This window comes from Panthera tigris, chromosome B1 (genome assembly GCF_018350195.1).
Source record: "Panthera tigris isolate Pti1 chromosome B1, P.tigris_Pti1_mat1.1, whole genome shotgun sequence".
NCBI lineage: Eukaryota > Metazoa > Chordata > Mammalia > Carnivora > Felidae > Panthera > Panthera tigris.
In genome coordinates this window covers 22,357,029-22,380,366 of record NC_056663.1, presented here as the reverse complement: position 1 = coordinate 22,380,366, position 23,338 = coordinate 22,357,029, and the positions used below count along the sequence as shown (strand labels likewise).

General features: G+C 36.4%; 1 protein-coding gene across 4 annotated transcripts in view; it reads right to left on the bottom strand.

The window, feature by feature from the left end:
* MSR1 (macrophage scavenger receptor 1) overlaps window positions 1-23,338 on the bottom strand; it is an 82,363-nt gene that overhangs the window by 36,291 nt on the left and 22,734 nt on the right. For all 4 annotated transcript variants that reach the window (XM_007098960.3, XM_015545162.2, XM_007098961.3 and 1 more), the window contains exons 5-7: window positions 19,986-20,172; window positions 10,379-10,459; window positions 4,165-4,254 (exon numbers count right to left, since the gene is read on the bottom strand). In XM_007098960.3, the coding sequence (XP_007099022.1) occupies window positions 4,165-4,254; window positions 10,379-10,459; window positions 19,986-20,172 (358 nt within the window). The remainder of the gene's footprint in view (window positions 1-4,164; window positions 4,255-10,378; window positions 10,460-19,985; window positions 20,173-23,338) is intronic.

The following is a 23,338-nucleotide window of genomic DNA, read 5'->3' as shown; positions in this document are numbered from 1 at the left end:
TATTTCTAGTTTTACTACCTTCTTTGGATCATTTTGGAGGAGAGACTCTATTATTCATTGTTTTAATCTACAGTATAACTAAAGTAGTACCAGGCATGACGTTCACATTTCTACTCAATTTGGGTTTTAAATAAGGCAGTGATATCCTAAAGATATCTTTTGTCAAAGGAATTCTTACCTCTGCCCTTGCTTTTATTTTTGCAGAGTTTCTCTTTCTCCACTCCTTTTCTTTACCTGAACATATGGTTCTCAAAGTGTGTTCCCGAAACAACATCATCACTATCACCTGGAAACTTGTGAGGACTAAAAATTTTCAAGGGAGCCCAGCCCCCAGCCCCCAAACTGTTGATTTAGAAGCTCTGGGGGGTAGGGACGCCTGGGTGGCCTCAACTGGTTAAGCATCTGAGTCTTGATTTTGGCTCAGGTCATGATTTCACAGTTGGAGAGACTGAGCCCCTTGTCAGGCTCTGTGCTGACAGTGTGGAGCCTGCTTGGGATTCTCTCTCTCCCTCTCTCTCTCTGCCCCTCCCCTGCTCCCACATGCATTCTCTTCCTCTCTCAAAATAAACTTAAAAAAAAAAAAAAAAAAAAAGAAACTCTGGGGTAGAGCCTAGTAAGCCATTTTAACAGGACTTACAGGCAATTCTAACGCCTGGTAAAGCTTGAGAACCTCCGACCTAAAGAAATTGTATGCATTTTTTTTTTAAACCTAAGTATATTTCGCATACAATATTCTAGTAGTGTCAGGTATAAAACCTATTATACATCTTTTAGGCCAGCGCTAACACTGCTTCCTCTGTAACACCCTGTCTTGCTCTACAGAATTAATCACTCTTTACTTTCTGCTTCCATAGTGTTCGGTCCTAATTCACGAATGTTTATTACCTACCACATTGCATTATAGCTAATTGCTTCTGCATTTTTTTATTCCTGCTCCTTAGGGGATATGCTATGTTTTATCTGCAGCACACAGCGAACCCTCATAAAATTATGCTGACTGGGTGAATGAATCAGTGAATGCTCTCTCAAATACTTTGATTAGAGGGCATGTGTTGAACTGTAGGAGCTTGATAGTGGGGAAAAAGAAACAAACTAGAGCTTGTATAGGCAGCAGCTAATAACTAACATGTTTATATAGCTTGTATATATAGCTTTCTTTTTGATAGAAACTGTTTGAAGTACTTTAAAACATTTATTAATTCATTTTATTTTTACAGAAATTCTAAAATATGGGTCTTCTTAACAGCCTTGTTTTTAGATGAGGAAACTGAGGCACAGAGAGGCTTAAATGTGTGGGGAGGTGCTCTTTTTTTTTAAGGATACACTATGCTATTTCTGTCAAGTACCTACCATACTATGCTTTCCCTGTATTTCCCAAGAGGGTAAAATAAATAACAGACATGGAGTAACCAGGTGCCAACGTGAAATTCAAATGCAAACCACTGTGACAAACATTCATTCTTCTCAAATGAACCATGTAAGATTAGATCGTGCACCTACACATTACAGAATGATCTTGTTGACTAAGTTTTAGAAGAGTAGCCATTGTGAGGAAATTTCTGGGAGAAAACTCAAGGGTGGGGAGCCGGCTAGTTTTGTATTCCCAGCTCCAAGCATGGTGTAGAAGGAAATATAGGCACTCAATAAATGAGGAAGCTTAGTTTTCATTAAATCAGCTAAGTTACGTTACAGTTACAGGCCTCTTCTGTGGTTTATTTCTAACATCATCCCTGACCACATAGGAAGATTATACATAACAGATGGGTGTGAAAAAGAATAAAGCCTTCTTAACATTCATAATTTTTTCCCATGTTTCCCCTTTTTGTGTAGACTTTCCAGAAAGACAAATTAATAGCTCTGATTTACTCAGAGCTCATATTGATACTCATTTATGAAGTTACCCTTTATGATTTAATGTAAATAGAAAGTTACAAATAGTCTGTACCAGAAAGAGTCCCAAACAAACTATTACCATGATTTTGCCAGGGATAATAAATGAGATAGTAGATTAGCATGCCATTTTAGCTTTAAAATTAGAATACAGATAAAATATGTTTTCACATTTCATGGAACTATTTTAAATTATCTCGGAAACTATAAGTAGCTTTGCAATTTTGTCAAATTCAGGGTTTTTAAATATATTTATCTATCGCACACAAGTTGCTCATTTAGTAAATTCAGCAATTCCTGAAGGATGTAGATAATTTCAAACAAATTAACAAACGAACACTTCTTCCCATTTTGCCAAAAAGGCCTGATTAAAGCTAGACAGTTTTAGAGATGGTTGGTATATAAATATACCATTCAGTTCAGGTAATTGGGTCTGATTGAAGGCTGCTTATTGGTGGCTAGCTGATTTTTCTCCAAGCTTAATTGCCACTGACACCATCAAAAACACCTTGGGGCGCCTGGGCATCTCAGTCAGTTAAATGTCTGACTCTTGATATCAGCTCAGATCATAATCTGGTGGTTGTGAGATCGATGGGCACAGGGCTCCATGCTGAGCGTGGAGTGTGCTCAGGGTTCTCTCTTTCCGTTTCCCTCTGCCCCTCGTCCACTCATGATGGATCTTCCCTTTCTCTCTGCCCCTCCTTCACTCGTGATGGATCTGGATCGATCGATCTCTCTTTCTCCCTCCCTCTCTTCCTCCCTCCCTTTCTCAAAACTACATAGATAAAGATTAACAAAAACAACACCTCAGCACACTTATTAAAACTGCTAAAATCCAAACGCTGACAACACCAAAGGCCAGTGTGGACGTGGAACAACAGGAACTCTCACTCATTGCGGTGGGAGTGCAAAACGGTATAGACACTTTGGAAGACAGTCTGGCGGTTTCTTACAGAATTAAACACAGGTTTACCACCTGATGCAGCAGTCGAACTTCTAGGCAAACTCATGTCAGCAGTCTTATTCATGACTGCCCAAACTTTAAAGTACCACGATGTCCTTCAAATAAGTGAATGCACAAACGAATTGTGATACATCCATACATCAGGATATACTGAGCATTAAAAATAAATGAGCTCTCAGGCCACAAAAAGGCGTGGAGAAGCTTAAATGCGTATTGCTAAATGGAATAAGCCAATCTGAAACGATTACATACAGTATAATTTCAACTGTATGACCTTCTGGAAAAGGCAAAACCACGGAGAGTGCAAACAGATTAGTGGTAGCCAGGGCTGGGAGGGAGTGGGGTGGTGAGGAGTAGGAGGACCCCAGGGGATCTTTAAGGCAGTGAAACTGCTCTGTATGACACTCCAGTGGTGGGCACATGTCTTTATATATTTGTCAAAACCCACAGAATGTATAACACTAAGAGTGAACTCTAATATAAACTGTGGTCTTAAATTAATAATAATGTATCAGTATTGGTTCATCAATTCTAATAAATGCACCACACTGAGGCGAGGCGTTAATAATAGGGAAACTGGATGTGGGTTTATGGGAACTCTCTGTATTTTCTGTGCAGTTTTTCTATAAACCTAAAACTACTCCAAAAAAGAAAATGTATTAAAAAAAAAAAAAAAAACCCACCTCAATGATAAGGTGATTATGACCCTTTGTCATAATTTTCTTTGAGATTAGGAAATAAGAAGCCTCTCTCCTTCTAAAATTTCCTTGTAAAGCTCACAATTCAAGCTTAGGCTACTGTTATAAGGAGTAGAAATAATGTCATCACGTATGTAAATTTTAAAGAGCCTGAATCATGCAGATTATTAAGAACTAATATATAATAGCAGCCAGTTTATCTTACAGAGACTAAGATTTCTGACCTATCTGTGGATTGCTGACTGTAACTTCCCAGGGTTTGGCCCATTTTAGTTAAAAGTATATTTATACTTTGTTTTCCTTTGTGAGCCTTTCCACTCTCTTCTTCTAAGATAGATACCATTCTTCATGTGATTTACGGTTGGGTAGAGTTTATAAATCCTCTGTTGTCTTTTTTTTTTTTTTTTTAAGACTTTTCCTTTGGGACATAGAAACTGCTCAGGTAGACAGAAATTAGTTTCTAAATGTTTCAGACCACAAGACAAACTACATGTGCATCAGCTGTTCATACTGGGATGGCTATTGTTTTTGTTATGCAAGACTATGGGAAAGTATCTCTGCTCCATGTATATATTACATTATCTACAAAGAACATCTAGATGATCACCACACCTGTCCTCCCGGTCTTCCCCATTGGTCCTGGGAATCCTCGGCTTCCAGGAAAGCCAATTGCTCCCCGATCACCTTTGGGACCTGGAGGACCTATGTCGTTAATGAAGAAAAACACAGTGGAAATAAATCATTTTTCATATAGGTTTGTGAGTATAAGAAAATCAATGAATATACAATAGGCAAATTTCCAAAGGTAGGGATAATATTCGATCATAACATTTCATGGGTGCCATTGATAAACAATATAAGCAGTTGGTAGAAACATTAGTGCATTTAGTACAATGTAGATACTCAATAAAAAACATATTGTTATTACAAGTAAAAAGCATATGAGAAAAAAATTTTTGGAGTTTTAACCAGAAGGCTTATGTAATCCAATCAGGAATCCTCAAATGGCAGGATTCTGCCTGTAGCTGAAATGGTAACTTTGAAATGTACGAGGTGAAAACGGAATTCTTAAGATTTGTTCCTGAAAAAACACAACTCAAGCAATGAGAAGTATAAAAAAAATATTTAAAAAATTGGGTCCTACTGCTGGAATATATTAAGCTTTCTTTCAAGCACTTGATTTTACACATTCTATTGTAATCCCAAACAATAATATGACCATATACATGTGATATATACACATTTGTGTGTGTGTGTACTATACAAAGCTTCCATTTATGGGTGCATATTATATAAATATACAAACCCAGGATTTTATGTGATTAAATGAAAATAGCCCCCCACCATTACTGTAGTGACCATGAAAACTGCACATAAAAGTGTTATTTTCCAGTAGAATAAACTATTTCATCCTGGAGTCCAGCAGGATTTCAAATAGTTTTGAAATAAACTATTGTAGAAATCTCATTTTAGATGTTATTATCAGTTCACAGAGATTCTATTAATTCAATTTTCAGTTAACTCCTTGGGAAGCACACTATGAAAAATTTAAAAACTATACATCTTTTTCCAATATCAATCTGTTAATATATTGTTGTTAGTTTACAAGTTCCAGGAGGCAGGACTTATCCATACTTAATTCAGTAAAAAAAAAAAAAAAAAAAAAAAAAAAAAAAAAAAAAATCTTTTCTTGAGGTACATTCATATAGATACCTAAAATTGAGCTAAATATTCTTTAAGAAATGTTAAGTTCAACATTTAAGTTAAAGTTTAAAGTTAAAATTTAACATTCTTAAATAGTTAAGAAATATTATTTATGCCAGCCTACACTTTGCTTCCATTGTATATTAAGCAGATATCCAAAGCAATAAAATGATAAATTATGTTTAGAAATATGAGTAAAGTCAGGGCATCTCAATTTAATAATTCAATATACATTACTTTACATAAATATAGATATACTGTATATATGCATTATATATATAAATGTATATGTATAAATCTATATATACCTAACTATATCAATATATGATACATAAATTGCTATTTTCATATATTGAATACACACACAAACTCACACACAAACACACTCTACCTTATAGTATCTACTAGCTGGATTTCATAGCATACAGCCTAAAAAAGAATTATCGTCAATTCTCAAGATGGGCTAATTGATTAATACTTATACCTTTCTTCATTACCCAAGGAAGACAGTCAGTATCTGTACTTATAGTTATTAAAAGGTCACTCAAACTTACATATAAAAACACCGACTCTAAATTCTTTCTCTCTCTGTTTTTAAATCTTAGGCCACTGCCCACTCTTTATAGAATGCTGCTCATTGGTAACTCCCATTTTTACAATTTTCTCCATTAATTCAACAAAGATACACTGAGCACACATATTATGTCAGTCCCTATATGTTCTTGGAGTTACACAGGTTCGTATCTGAACAGATCTTCCACTATGGAGACATACAGCAAGAAAGTTAACAAATCAAGAAAGAAGGTGATTTTGGAGATGATAATTTTATTTTATTTTTTTAATTTTTTTTAATTTTTAATTTTTTTTAAATTTTTTTAACATTTATTTATTTTTGAGACAGAGAGAGACAGAGCATGAACGGGGGAGGGTCAGAGAGAGAGGGAGACTCAGAATCTGAAACAGGTTCAAGGCTCTGAGTGGCCAGCACAGAGCCCAATGTGGGGCTCGAACTCACAGACCGCGAGATCATGACCTGAGCCGAAGTCGGACGCTTAACTGACTAAGCCACCCAGGCGCCCCTGGAGATGATAATTTTAGAAAAAAGAGAGAAATGTAATAGAGGATGCCTAGCAAGGAGATCAGGAAAAACCTCTCCAATAATGGCTTACCGAATACATTTCGGTGACGCTCAGAATACAGCTCTTCAATTAGGAATTATGTCACATTTTCAGGGGGTGAACAAATGAACCCATAAATGAAGGCCATGTGATACTTTCATAGAAATCACTTGATCATTAGACCTCCATGATGGGAGATATTTAGGCAGACTCTATATGACCTATAGAGTTATATGACTTGTGTATTTAATGATACTTCTTTATTTTTATTTATTTTGAGAGAGAGAACATGTGTGCATCTGTGTATGTGAGTGGGGGAGGGGCAGAAAGAAAAGGGGGGACAGAGACAGAATCCTGAGCAGGCTCCAAATTGTCAGCACAGAGCCTGATGTTGGGCTCAATCTCACGAACCATGAGATCATGACTTGAGCCGAAACCAAGAGTAGGACACTTAACCGAATGAGCCACCCAGGTGCCCCGATGTTCTTCTTTGTAATATAATCATTATTTTCACCAGCTTTTTGTCAAGGCTGCTAATTTAATTTTATTTAATGGCATGTACATAATTTGCAGACTTTTTTGGATTCATTGGCATAATTAGTTACCTCCCAAAGAAACCTGCTTTCTACACTCATAGCAAGAGTCTGCAGCCAGCAATGTTCCTTACTCAAATGCATATTTTGGGGAGCACTGTCCTGGTTCCAGGCTGGGGGAGAAACCTTTTTGGGCCACAGACTGGAAGAAGAGGGGTGGGTGGGGTAAAGACACAGGTAGATATAAAGATTAATGAAATACAGTTCTGGTCCTTCAATAACCACAGTTAGATGGACTTCATTTTCTCTTCCAGAAGCATGATTCTTATGGAAGAAAATTCAAGCTATGTCCGAAAAGTAAACAGCACTGGATAATGATCAATGTTTTGTAGCCAGTGGACCCTGTGGTTCCCTCTCAAGGCATCTCGTGTAGGTAGCGCTCCCATGCCTACAGGTCAGGCTACCCTGTTATTGATCGCAGTGGGCAGAAACAACCTAGTAGATGGCTACAGAAAGGATACTTCAGGATCTAATTCAGCGTCCTTTCCTTAAAGCACTATTGTCATGGGGGAATAACCCAGAAAGTGCCCCCAAAGGATTTCAGAGGATGTCAAGAATCCTGTACCACGACATTTATCGTTTATAGAATTACTTATCATACTGGAAGTTTTGTGCAGGCAGAAATTCTCAACCTCTGAGTATAGGATCCACAAGGCCTTGTAGAGCGCACAAGGAACAGGAAAAGTGCTCAGCAAAGATTTTGTTGAGTAAAAGGCATAGGTCATTCTCCCTGGCATGCTTCCAAGGAACTGGCACTCTGAAATTTCTGTTATTTGAGATACAGCAAATTTGAACATAATACCCAGCCCAGTACCTGAGTATCTACTGCAGTCTATTAATGAATTGGTTATTCAGGCCGCTAGAATAATCATTAAAGTTTGTCAGGTTTAGAGATCACGGTTGTGAATCTAGAGGACTTTGAGTTAGTTGGTCAAGCGGAGTTTAATAAGCTCGACTGCACGTATTCGTGAGATGTCAATGAACTTGCTGTAATCAGGAAGTAGAATTATCATGACTGTTCATCATATACTCTTTACTTCCTGATTCTAGTACCCATATTGAGCAATGAGGTAATCTGGCAGCGAACAAAACAGAACGTACCAATCAAGCGAGGAAGAATCCATTAAGAGAGATGCCTGGTAACCTGAATACTTTTGCTGCAGTGCACCAGACCAAATGGCAACTTCATAATCTACCAGAGTCAACTTATACCCCAACAATGAAATCTAACTCTCTTACGTGAGAAACTACATAACGCCTACTTGCGTAAAAGAGCAGTACCAACGGCAACAGACTAAACCCTCACTAAAAGAATCAGAGCAGCTTTGCAATGGTATCTGCTCAGGGTATTAACGAAAGCTGAAACTTTTAAATCCCTTTTTCTATTTCATACATCCATAGTTCAGAAACAGTTGCAAAAGATTCTCCCAAGATGAAGTTTTGCACAGCAAGTTGTAGCCCAGACTGAACTTACATGGTTGAGTTATAAAGCTTTGACAATTGCAGTCTGTAATAGAGGAGCTGACAGACCTTTGACAACAGCAGCTCTGACAGCTGACAGAATACTGGTTACTTCCCCTGCTATGACATTAACGCGCCATTGGTAAGGTCTCCGGATTGCTAGTCAAGTAGAAAGATTTTTCTGAATGAAGAATCTTACCTGGCAATGTTTTCAAAGGCATACCAGCAACCTGCCTAATAGAAAAAATTATGTATATATTGTGTATACATATGTAATAAATAGATACACAGATAGATTTTAAACAATTTTAAAGCCTTTTTCATGTAAACTATGCATTGGCCTTTTAAGTATAATGATGCCAAGGTCAGAGGTGTCACATTCAGGTTTTTCATTTTTAAACGTTAGTTTTCTGATGTAACCCGGGCCGGTCAATATATTGATCAGAAAGAAGAACATTTTATACAACCAACAGACAGAATAATAGGATGAACTACATGGTATTTAGACATGTTTTGGGCGGCACAGCCCCTCCCAGATATAATTAAGCCAAGCGGTATACTCCCCACTTTCAAAGAGCATGTGGGTATTTGGTTTCTAGTGAAGAATAACATGACAATCATGCTATTGTTCTTGTCTCCTTTATGTTTTTGAGAGCAAGGAGAGTTCATGCTCTTTCTCCTTTTCTGTCTTCTATTATCTTCTCTCAAAATACTGCTTTCAAGATTACAACATCAACAGAGGAAAATAATTTAAAACTATTTTGCTTGAAGCAAAATACAGAGAGTGGCTGACAATGAAGGTAGAAGTCATTTGTATTCTAGTCAATACTTACATTTAGATTTCTTAAGTTTAAGCAGATATATTCCAGTTAAGGACTATACAAGGAATCCAAATTCCTTTGAGATGTGTGTGCGTGTGTGTGTGTGTGTGTGTGTGTGTATACATACACGTATATATATACACACACACATACATACACACACACATACATACACACACACATACATACACATACACACACATATATACATACATACACACATATATATACATCTATAGTATACGTACTATTTATATACATTTTATATTTTACATATATACATTACATTTTACATATATACACACACACATATATACATATGTGTATATATATGTGTGTGTATATATATACACATGTATACATATATATACACACACACATATATACATACACACGTATATATACATCTATAGTATATGTATTATTTATATTTATATACATTTAATATATATTTTACATATATACATTACATTTTACATATATATACACACACATATATATATACATATGTGTATATATATGTGTGTGTATATATATACACATGTATACATATATATACACACACATACACACACATATATACATACACACGTATATATACATCTATAGTATATGTATTATTTATATTTATATACATTTAATATATATTTTACATATATACATTACATTTTACATATATATACACACGTGTATATACATATGTGTATATATGTGTGTGTGTGTGCGTATATATATATTCGCACACACACATTATATATATATAATGCAAATATATTCAATGTGAAGATGATTTTCATATTCTCTTCATGTGACCTAAAGCTAGGTCTGCCATATACTATGTGTGATCAAGGACATGGACAGCACTCCCTAGACTTCTTGAAAACACCATATGGTAACTCTGGCTAAAGCATTTAACTTGTTTCAAAAACCTAAAGCAGTTACATATGGTACATTATAGTGATTAGGCTGCTGGAAAATACTTAATATCCCCCTTAATACACACACACACACACACACACACACACGTGCACATGCTCCACAGGAGAAAAATCGAATAACCATTTTCCCCTACACACATACATATTACCTGGCCCTATAGTGTATGATTAAGTGGTTACTATTACCATACCTATTGCACCTGGAATGCCTCGTGGACCACTTTCTCCAGCAGGACCCCTCTCTCCTTTTTCACCTGGGCGTCCAGGAGGACCTTTACAAAATAAATTACAATTATTGGTCAAAGTTTGAAAACAGAGGTAAAATGGATCTGTCACGTTTCAAGACAGTTCTATAAGTAGGGTCGCCTGGGTGGCTCAGTCGGTTAAGCGTCGGACTTTGGCTCAGGTCATGATCTCACGGTTCGCGAGTCTGAGTCCCACATTGGGCTCATTGCTGTCAGTGCAGAGCCCACTTCAGATCCTCTATTCCCCTGTCCCTGCCCCTCCCCGACTTGTGGTCTCTCTCTCTCAAAAATAAACATTAAAAAAAATTAAAAAAAAAAAAAGACAATTCTGTAAGTAAATCCAAAGTCTTTTCTTTGTTGTGCAATAACACGAATAAGACTGACCTTCCAGAATGGAGGCATGCCCTGCTACAGAGGAGTGCAATGTTCTATCCTGATAAGGAGGAGATAGACCTAAAATAGACAACCTAATTATGTATTACATAATTATGTGTGGCTACCACTTTTCAAGGTTCTTAGAACCCAGGAGCAGAGAAAGACACTGAGTCAATGACAGCATAAACCCACATCAGTACTCTAAACATACTAGGCAGATTTCATTATATTCAGTTAGTTGCTATCTGGAAAATGTGTAAGTAAGGACCTATCAATCATGTGTGATCCACACATAGTAGACAACCAAAACCCATATTGTTGAAAATGGCAAACTCAGATATTTGTTAGAGAGATGTAAATCAGCAGGAGTGGCAATGGTTGAAAAGCCTTTATTGACAGAGTAGGAGTTGAAAGGTAGTTTGAAGAATGGATAGAATGAGGTGAAAGAGAATTCTGGGTAAGTGGGAGAGACATGGGGAAAGGTAGGGAGGTGAAAATGAGTAAAAGAATACTTTTTCAAGTAAAACACAGTTGATCCTTGAACAACATGGGTTTAAACTATGGGTCCTCTCACATGCAGACTTTTTTTTGGACACATACACTACAGTACTGCAAATATATTTTCTCTTGCTTATGATTTTCTTAATAAAATTTCTTTTATCTAGCCTTGTTGTAAGATACAGTATAAAATACATATAACTTACAAAACATGTGTCAATTGATTTTTATTGGTAAGGCTCTGGTCAACCGTAGGCTATCAGTAGTTAAGTTTGGGGAGAGTCAAAAGTTATACACTCATTTTCAAGTGCACAGGAGATCAGTGCCCCTAACCCCTGTATTGTTCAACTAGAGTTGTATCAAGTAGAATGACTAAATAGATCAATAGAGTTGTATCAAGTAGAATGACCAAATAGATATAGACACTACAAAATAAGTTGGAGAGGTCTCAGGGAAAAGTTTGACTGCCTGGCCTCACAATTTCCCCAAAGACCCCTGAATACTGAATTTGATCAATACTGATGTAGTCTTTGAATTTTCTATGCCCAGAAAAACAGAAACCTAGTGATCACCTCTTTAGAATGATGGCACTTTGGAAATTTAAGGTAACACTGCTAGTATCCCCTCTTCTACATGGACCGCACAGGACAAGTATTAACCCCTTCACTTAATGCAGGACACTCTACAATTTTCCTTTGTTTCAAGGAAGAAACAATCTTGGATATACCATAGAATAATAAATACAGATCCTTTAAAAGAGGCATTTTGGGGTGGCTGAGTGGTTCAGTTGGTTGGTTAAGTATCCGACTCTTGATTTCGGCTCAGGTCATGGTCTCACGGTTCTGAGATTGAGCCCCATGTCAGGCTCTGTAGTGAGTGTGGAGCTTGCGTGGGATTCTCTCTCTCCCTCTCTCTCTCCCTCAAAATAAATAAACAAACATTTAAAAACATTATTTAAAAAACTAAAAGAGGCATTTTCAATCGCTGTTGTTCAGCCAAATACATAGCCCAAGGATGATACACAACTATATTTTGCATCACTGGTTAGAGAGCATTTGTTGACAAGTTTTACTCAGGTGGGAAATAAAATAACTGAAGAATTTGGAGAGGGCCATATAAATAAAGACTGTCTCATGAAAAAGTATATTCTATTCATTTTCTTTGTTTTGTTTGAAGTCCCATCCCTGCTTCTCTCCATTTTCTCTGATCTGTTCCATTTTTCAAGGTCCAACTTAGATTTTAGAACCTTCCTTCCCCGGTTTTTAAGACATCATTGTTCTTCTCAATGGCACAATGTCCCTTTCTCTTCAAATGCAACATGGGGCAGTAATATTTCATTGCATTTTTGTTATAAAAGCAATGCAACTTATTATAAGAAATATAAAAGCCTAGAAAAAATATAATTCATAATTCTGTCATCTTTTTTATTTAGAAATTTATTTTGAGAGACAGAGAGCAAGAGCAGAGGGAAAGGAAAGAGAGAATCCCAAGCAGGTTCCATGCTGTCAGCACAGAGCCCAATGTGGGGCTCGATCCTACAAACCACGAGATCATGACCTGAGCCAAAATCGAATCAGATGCTCAACCAACTGAATTACCCAGGCACCCCCATAATTCTATCATCTTGAGAGAATATTTATTTCCTGTGTCTGTACTTTTTGTTTTGTTTTGTTTGCCTGCCCATTTTTTTTCCATATAATCACGTAAACAAATTCTCCTAAGCTTTGGCTTAATGTTGGACACACATATTTTGATGTTGCACAAGAAATGTCACGGTTTTACATCAATCTGTACACATCTTCCATTCCATGCAGAAGGCAGACATTCCCAACAGCAGGGGTTATACGTCCACCACCAAGAACACAGCTGTGGTTCAGTCATCTTTATACAGTGACAAAGTTAAGGCAAGCAGGATGGAAAGACTCAATCTGCAGCCCAGATTTTGCTGAGCAAACTGAAAGGAAGCAAATCCACAGTACTCAAGGAAAAAAAAGTGCACAAGGAAAGATTCTGATTTAGTAGTTAGAGCTCTAGAGTAAGACACAGACATTTCAGGAAAAAAGGGGAATGTGTGAGACAAGAAACAAGGGACCCATAGAGTATATCTAGGCTCTTAGCCTCTGTGATTACGAGTGCCCACCACTTGGGGCGCCTGGGTGGCTCAGTTTGTTAAGCATATGACTTTGGCTCAGGTCATGATCTTGTGGTCCAAGAGTTTGAAACACAGAAGCTGGAGCCTGCTTTGTATTCTGTGTCTCCCTTTCTCTCTCTCTCTGCCCCTCCCCTGCTCATGCTCTGTCTCTCTCTGTCTCAAGAATAAACATTTAAAAGCAAAAAAAAAAAAGTGCTCACCATTTATTCAGCAAGTAGGAAATAGAACTCTTTCACAAACACAATCCTTACACTTATTTTGCAGGTAACTGTGTAGAGTAACTGTATACAGCTCTAATGTTGGAGAATTAATCCAATCATAACAAACACCTCTGTGTTATTTTATATAATTTGGAGTCAAAGATCCTTCTCTGTATTTTTATATAAAATACTATACCAAGTTTCTGAATGCCAGAGTAAGAAAACCAAGTAAACCTTAAAGAATTCTAGCTGGGTGTGTGGGATGTTACATTTTTATTGTTATTTTATTCTTCATGTAACAATAATCTCACTTATTATGTTTCATTTTTATACATTGTTATATCTCTTGCACTGCCTAGACCGAAATGTGGGAAGTATCTCAATAAATATTTTTAGTGTCTTTTACATATTTTGGTGGGATAGAAGTATACAGATCATATACCAGTTTTCTCTTAGCTTTGTGTGTAGACTTTTTAAGAACACTGTGAATATAATGCTCTCATGCTACCTTACAAAAGTGGTATCTCCTCTCCATCCCTGCTGTAGCTCACATCCTAATCATCCTGCAGCTGGAGTATTCTAGACTTTTTTTTTTTTTTTAATCTGGTCGGAATGGATTGTGTCTATTTCACCTTCATATTTCCTTAAGTTCCAGCTTAAAAAAAATACTATCTCCATCAACTATACAGAAATACAGCTATCTATTCCGCCATGTTATGGAAAAAAGAACGAAGAACTTAAAGTCAGGAGACTTAGTTTCTTTGCAGTTGCCTTCTTTGTTCTGAATTATTAGTCTCTCAAAATTCTATTCCATAATCACATCAATAACCACCTCTGTACATCAATAAATGGACATAATGCTACCTGTCAGCTCCCTTGCTAACCGATGTCAAGACTAGATTAATATTGCCCAAAATGTCTGATTTGCTCTAGTTCAAGAAGCCATATAAGAATTCACACTATTTTTCTTCAAATTTAATGCCTCCTAACTCCAGAGTTACAGGGATAATTCATAAACACTGCAGCGATAATTTGCCATGGACAATTCCCTCTATAAAACACACATACAAAATCCATTACTTACCTCCCTCCCTATGATTTTTTTTAAACGAAAACTAAGATTTCTAGATAGCCACAAAAAAGAACTGATTTAGAATACTCAGTAACCATAAATACCAGAGATCAAAATTATACAGTTCACTGGAAAAGCAAACCCAGGCATATCATATCATTTAAAATCCTCAGATGATACCAAAGAACTAATAATGTCTGCCTAAATTTCCAGAGCTATGCTTCTCCGTGTCCTATTCATTATGATCATATATTTTCTACTTCAGTCTTAATCTTGCCTTCTGTTTAGATCATCATAAAAATCTGCCAAATCTTCTTGGTTATTGGTTCTTAAACCTGCCTCTCTCTCTCTCTCTCTCTCTTTTTTTTTTTAGTTTTCATGCTCATTGACTTAGATATCTTTAATCTGGAAGAGGACTTAGAGGTTTCTTAGTCAAACATACGTATAGAGAGGTCAGAGAGAGTAAATTGTCCAAGGTTTTAAAGGCTAGTCGGGTAAAAACAGAACTAGACCACTTCTTTCCTGACATTCTAGGCTACACTATTCCGTGTTTAATTGACTTCACTTTTGGCTCTGTTTTCCCACTTTTTTTCTGGGATGAATTTTTCTTTTACCTCATGGTGAAAAACACACCAGTTTTTTAAAATCACGGTAACTAGGTGTACAAATATCCAAGTTTAAATTCTACCAATTGTTTATTCTTCTTCCTTGATATGAATATATACATGTATGAATATATGTATGATTTTAGATCCTCCAAGGAACATTTGTCTAAAATCTCATTTCAAATAAACATCACATTCTCTCTTCTCACCACTGAGCCATATTGTAGTTTATTTCTCTTAACTCCTCTCCTTGAATGTTCACTGACTTTGATTCTTTAAATCATGCTATGCCTCGCTCCCTACCAAACTCTACTTCATGATTTCAATGATGAAATTCCACTTAGTCCTTAAGACGCTAATGACTGTAATTACTTGATAAATATGTTAAAATATCTTTGTCTCTTTTATCTTCATGATTACATAGCAGGTGTTGATATTAAGAGGAGGGACCCAAAGATGGCAAATCCTACAACCAGCAAGTGATAAAGCACTCATTAACGTGGACAATTCATTTTTCTTGGGTTATAATTTCAAGGGTATTTATTCAACATTTGTTTTATGCTTATATGTGGTAGAGAATATAAAAGATAGTCCCTGGTTTTAAGGGATGTATTGTTTTCAGGAAGCGGCAACAGTGAACTAGAAGACGATGTGAGATACTTTTAGGTATGACTATCATGTGAAGATTTCTCTTATGAAAGAATACCTAATGTTCGATATTAAACAAGATGTAAATGTCAGGAAGTATTACTCTGATGGAACTAGAGAAGACTTCAGATATTAGATGGGCATTGAATGAAAGATAGGATATTTTCAGATACAAAGGGAAGAGAAGATATTTCAAGCAAAGGCAAAGGCATGAGTCAGGATATAAAAAGTACTTGGTATGTTAGAATCATAATTGAATCAATTGAAGTATTTGGTATCACAAAGGGAAAAGGAGGAAATCAGGTACTGAAAAGTGGTTAAATACACATTAGACAAGATCCTGAGTGCTGCAGAGAGAAACATAGAATGAGGAAGTGATAGAGAAGCTTATAATCGAGGGTTTTTTCTCTTCAGGAAGACTGCATTTTACCAAGAATGCGGATAGAATTACAGTCTGAAAGATTGGGGAAGGAAATGATTGGGAGACTATTTCAATAGTCTGGTAGAGCAGTGGTAAGAAAAGTTTACCCAAGACACTGCTATTACAAAGTGTGACTTAAGGAGAAGAAAGTGCCAGTTTTGCTTATTTATTCAGCACATATATAATTGCTCGCCCACTGCACAGAAAGCGCTCTAACAGGTACTGGAGACAGACAGATAGACAAGAAAGGTGAAACTCAACCTCATGAAACTCACGAGCTATTAGAGAAGATGTATCCTAAACAAATAAGCAAATGCACAGATGAAACAATTTCACGCAGTGGTAAGTACTATGAGGAAGCTAAAGCAAATGATGACATAAAGAGATGGGGGGAGGAAAATGAGAATAGAGGAGGGAAAAAAATCAGCCCTAAAATAGTGTTCTTGAGTGGATCCAAGAAGGAGCAGCGTTCTAAGAGAACGTTTCAAGAGACAAGGCAGGAGTGTACATGATGGACAGTAAGAAATGAGAGTAGCACTTCCTCCTCAGGAACTTACACTTTGTAAGTTACTATGTAACTTACTTACCATGTAAGTTACTATGCTAACTTAGACTTAGCACTTTCATTCTTCCAGATTTCCGAGCCAGACAGAGAGAATACCAGAGGGGAAGTGGGAAAATGAGGGCAGATAAGTAGGTGGGTGTGAAACCAAGGAGGATTTCAGATTCATTCTAAGTCGATAGGAAAAATACTGGAGGGTTTCAGCATGAGAACTAAACTATCTACTAATTTCTTACACCGCTCTTTTGCTCTACGTTATGTAGGATGGATTAAAAGTAGAATCAGGGAGAATGAGTAGGAAGCTGATGCAGTGCCTCAGCCAAATATAGTTGCTTGAATTATAATAGTGACAGAGGAGATAGTGAGACGTGGTTTTATTTGAAATAGTGTATGTAACAAGAGTTAACAGGACTCATACATGGATCACACGTAGGAAGCCACAGAAAGACATCAAAGACAGCTTCTGACATCTTGGGGTGAGTAACTAGTTAGATAATGACACAGCTGACACATAAGCCCAGGAACTCAACAGACTGGCAGAGTGTTTGGGGAGGGATGCTCGAGAATCAAGGGTTTGGTTCTGGATTTATAAAATTTTGGATATTGATTTGAAATCCAAAGTGGAGTTATCTAACTGTTAGAGGGAATGTTGATTCATTCAAACTTTTCTTTATCAGCTTTTCTAAAGTAATAATTAAAGAATGGAAGCAACGTGTTCTATATAAGTCAGCTATAAAGCACAATAATAAAGAGAACACTCCTGCAACGTCACAAATCAAGAAACAGGTATCTATTTGGGTGCTTCCCAATCACATTCATCTTGTTTCTTTCCAGACCTAAACTTTAACTTGAATTTTGTGGTTCCCACTTTCCTGCACTTGAAAAGCTACCAATTCTCATTACATATGTATGCAGCTATAAATACACATGGTTTACTTTTGCTAAATTATGAGCATTAGAAACAAAAATTATACACTATATAGTCTTCTGGGACTTGCTTTAATTTTTTCCCCTGTAAATACTTGTATATTAGACTGAAAATATTTTTTCCTAGTGTTATGTAATAAAAACCTCATGGATTTCTGTTAATTACTAATAAAATAAAAGGGTTACAATCATAGAATAGAGTTTAACAGACTCGAATAAGAGGACCTAGCATGAATTGAGGTAGAATCACAGAACAAAGAGTACAGACGTTTGTGAAGAAGCAGTATTGGAAGAGACCGATGCTGAAAACGTTCCTGAACTTGTGATTGACTTAAATTTACAAACAGAAGTAAAACACATGTGATACGAATCAATTCTCAATATAAGAAACACAATTAGTGAAACGGCAGGTAATAAAGACAAGAAGAATGACGAGCAGATTCGGAGCAATCATTTTTAACACAGCAAAGAAAGCCAAAAAGCCAGGGAAATGTCTTCCAAATACTGGTAGAAATAACCGAAGAGCTGTTGTATACGTATGTAGTAGAACAATTTTAAACATCAAGGACAAAATAGAGAAAATGAAATCCAAAGATCTCACCATTTGGACTTTCACTTAATGAACCTCCAAAAGATATACTTTAGGAAGAAGGGAAATGATCCCAGAAGAGATGTCTGAAGTGCATTTAGAAGAAGGGAAAGTTAATCCACTTATGTGCAAATTTTAATAAATATTGTATGTATATACTGACTAAATTCTTAACTTTCTTTTTAAACTGGATAAAATAGAAATAAACTATACTCAAAAACAGCAGGAAACCAGGGAAAGGGGTCATCAGATACATTGTTTTAAGTTCTTTGGATCTTTAGGGTTGAGGTGAAGCTATACATCAACTTTAAACTTTAACATAAAACTCAAGAACAACCATCAACAAAATAGGAATAGATTAAAAAGTCTCCAAAATCTTCTTGGTGACTTTTGCAGAAAGAAAAATTCATTGAGAAAAATCTCAATCTGAAAGTAGACAAGAAAGGAAAGCAAAAGGACCATAGAACTGGACAAAAGCAGCACAAAATAAGATGTTAGAAATAGATACAGTGAAAAAAAGAAAGGTTAGATTGCATATTTTTAAGAGTTCTTGGGGCTCCTGGCTGGCTCAGTGGGTAGTGTGCACAACTCTCGATCCCAGCCCCACTTGGGTGTAGGGATTACTTAAAAATAAAATCTTTTTTTTTTTTTTAAAGTTTATTTATCTGAGAAAGGGGAAGAGAAAACGAGCATGCTTACGTGCGTGCACATACACACTTACGCGTGTGTGCACAAACAGGGGAGGGGCAGAGAGAGAGAGGAAGACCAAGGATCTGTGGTGACAGCAGGGAGCCCAGTGTAGGCGGGCTCACACTCACGAACCACAAGATCATGACCTGAGCTCAAGTCAGATGCTTAACCAACTGAGGTACCCGGGCGTCCCCCAAATAAAATCTTTAATAAAAAAAAAGTGTTCTTTATAGAAGACAAACCTAACACAAAGTAAAATATGGGAAAATATTTAAAGAAGAAATAAAATTTAGAGTAAAAATATATAGTATGTATATATTAATTTAAAAATCAGTAAGATTCAATTTACTGTGGTTTACCAACAGGAACGAAAGAAGAAATTGACAAATTTATTGTTAGTTTGCCGAGTTCAAAAGCCTTTCTAATTAATACAGTCAGGTAAGAAGTAAAAAAGAATCTGGAAGTTTTGAAAAACAGAATTAACAGGTTTGATATGTGGACAGGAAGAGAATTTGGTGCCTTACAGAAAACTTGTATTCATTTTCATTAATATGGGATATTTTGAATAATGACTCATTAGACCTTAAAGACTTTTTTTTTTTTTTTTTTTTTTTTAACATTTTCATTTAAAGAATACCAAGATGCTGATATCTTACCATGTCTCGATGAGATCTCAAACTTCCTTTCTCTGGACATTTGTAGTAAACATATGTTCAAAAACTAATTTATACCATAAGATTTCAAACACCAAATCTCTGCACATATCAGTACTATTTAATATGTCATTTTCTGGAGGAATGAGAAAATATTTTACCTTGAATTAAAGTGATATTTTTCAACGTCTGAGAGTGTTCCCAATCTTTCAGTCTGAGATCATTAGTGATATTATTCAGTAGTTTCACTTCTCCTTTTATTTCCTGTTCCAAATTCACTTGTTTTTCTTTCATAGACATAATTTCTGCCGTTGCATTGTACACACGCTCCTCTAATCTACTCATGTCCTGTGAAACATAAGCAAGCACCCACAATTTTTATTACATACATAATTATCAATATGTAAGTTTAAGAAGCCCTGGAAGTCAGGTGTTTTTTTTTTTTTTTTAAACAAGAATACTATAGAACATTATGGAATAAGAATGTAGAAATTAGAGAACTGTGCTAAGCCAGTAATTTTTTGGCTTTGAAGCATTTCCTCTTTTAACTGAATGGCTGAATTTTTACACCCTATGTCCCCACAAAATTAGTTGAATATATCCAAGGTATGCTTTGATTCCTAAATGTATACATGTCAAAACGCTGAAAATGAAATAAAAACTTGTGTGATTTGAAACAAAAACTTATATGATTTTTGTATGAGTTTAATGAAAACTTTATGATTTTCATTATCTCAGTGATAATGAACATTCAAGATAGGTTTTAATATCCAGTAAAATCTCGGGGTGCCTGTGTGGCTCAGTCATTTGGACGGCCGACTACAGCTCAGGTCATGATCTCGCGGTCTATGAGTTCGAGCCCCGCGTCGGGCTCTGTGCTGACAGCTCGGAGCCTGGAGCCTACTTTGGATTCTGTGCCTCCCTTTCTCTCTGCCCTTTCCCTGCTTGGTGTCTCTCTCTCAGAAATACACATTCGGGGCGCCTGGGTGGTTCAGTCGGTTAAGCGTCCAACTTCAGCTCAGGTCACGATCTCACGGTCCATGAGTTTGAGCCCCGCGTTGGGCTCTGGGCTGACAGCTCAGAGCCTGGAGCCTGCTTCTGATTCTGTGTCTCCCTCTCTCTCTGCCCCTCCCCCGTTCATGCTCTGTCTCTCTCTGTCTCAAAAATAAATAAACGTTAAGAAAAAAAAAATTAAAAAAAAAATACACATTAAAAAAATTTTTTTTAAATATATTAAAAAAATATTCAGTAAAATCCCAACTAGAATTTTAATAATATCTTACTTTCACTGTTTATTATTTATGTATTTCAGATATCATTTTGTTTTCAAGTACATATATATATATTGTATTTATATACATATGTGTATACATAGGTTGTGAACAGACGATATCATACATTTTAGAATATGCTTTCACTTTTCACTCAATAACATATTAAAGATATTTACCTATTAAAATATTCAGAGACTAGATTATGTTCAACAATTTAGTGGAATTATATTTATATATTTTTCATAATGCAAGATTCCTAGAGATCAAGTTTTGAGCTGCATACTCTCTTTTTACTTCTTCAAGCAATGCTGTAATGAATTATATATATATATATATATATATATATATATATATATATTAAACATATTTGTACAAGTGCTTCTATAGGACAGCTGCTTGAAAGTAGGTCTGATCAGAGGGTCTAAATGTTAAGCTTTTTGTTCAATACTGCCACAGTGTCCCCAAATATATGGCACTATTTTTTAAACCTTATTCATCATATATCAGTGTCTACTTTTGCACCCAAATATGCTGGGTACCTTCAACGTATTTAGGTTTGCAGAGTTAAGAGTCAATACATAATACATCATTCTATTTATTTGGTTTTTGAATTATGATGAGGTTAAATATATAGTCATAAAGTTTTTCACAATGTTTATTACTTCTCCTTTCAAGACATTGGCTTGGTTTTCCTTTGGGTGTTGGGCCTTGTTTCTGATGCGGCAACCTTTCTCTTCCATTCTGGCTACATTTTCTGTCTCTCCATTCTAATTTGGTCGCATCCTCTGTCTTCATGGTATGCTCTACACTTTTCTAAGGAAATCTCTACTTAACTGCTGATGTATTCTTATTTCCCACTGGCATATAGAAATCAACCAGGGACACACTGCTCTGTAATCCTAGTACAAAGAGAAAATTACACTTGCCTTGACTTGACAAGTTGAGGTGAGGGGGTCAAGGCAGTCCGGGTGTAAAGCCTTTGAGATAAATGAACAGATATCTAGATTTGTCTCTTCAGTGGCACTATACTCAAGCAGAGAAGCTTATCAAATTGTACCGCTCTAACTCTGCCTTCCCCCATCCAAAACCCTATTCTTTGTTATCTCTACCCTCTGTGTCCTCCTTCCTTGACTATTTGGCATTTCCCATGCAATATGGTATGTCATGATAATGAAAAGTACAGCACAGGGAATATAGTCAATAACACTGTGATGATGTATGGGGACCGACAGTGACTACATTCTCATGGTGAGTACTGAGTACCGTATAGAGTTGTCAAATCACTCTGCTCTACACCGGAAACTTGTACAGTATTGTATGTCAACCATGCTTCGATAGTAAAATAAAAGAAATAAAATTTGGAAAAATATGTATAAAAGTAGAATAGTGAACAAGGACGTTCATAAAGCATAGCAACATAAAAACATGCCCAGCTTAATCTGGGTGCCTACAGATTGCTGTAGGCTGGTTAGGTAGTTAAAGACGCCCGTGGAGCAGAGGTCAGGGGACTGGCAGCTGATTTTGCTACCAAAAAGTTACTCCTTGCCCACGTTCTTCACACACAAAGCCGAAGTTGGTTTTTTTTGTTTTTTATTCCCTTTTCTGAAAACTGCATATGGTGCTCATATTAGCCAGATTTCACTTGCAATTGTTTCTAGGGGGAAGACGGAAAGTGCATTTTATTTTTTTTAAAGAAGCCTATTCAGCGGCCACACACACCTTCCAGACTCTACCACCAGTGGCCCTGCTGGAAACTGGCATTTAATTTTGCAGTCTTACAGCCCTTTCTATGAACAATGGACATGATGAATTCCCACCTCTCTTATTTTGTGCCGGTGTTCTTTTTTTCCCTCAAATTGATGTTTGGTCTGTCCTTGATAGGCATCATGCTGGTATCGCTTTTTTTTTGGAAGCCTTTCTCTCAAACAACATTTACTGATTTGGGCATTCATTTAATTTACTTATTCCTGAATTAGGTTAAAGATTCAAAGATGGTAAAAGTGTTTAAGCCACGGGATAAGAGGCCAAATATTGTTTTCCGTGAGCACACGTGTGCACACACACGCTCGTAGTGACCTAGTTTCTAAATCTCTACAAGTGATTACTGCCTTAAAAAAATAAACAGCTTTGGAAGTCCCTCCATTCCCTTGTACCTTCGTTTCTAATGATGGGACCCAGTCCAAAACATAAGTGCAATCTATCCAAACCCAAACAGTTCACTGATCATCACATTTTGATCA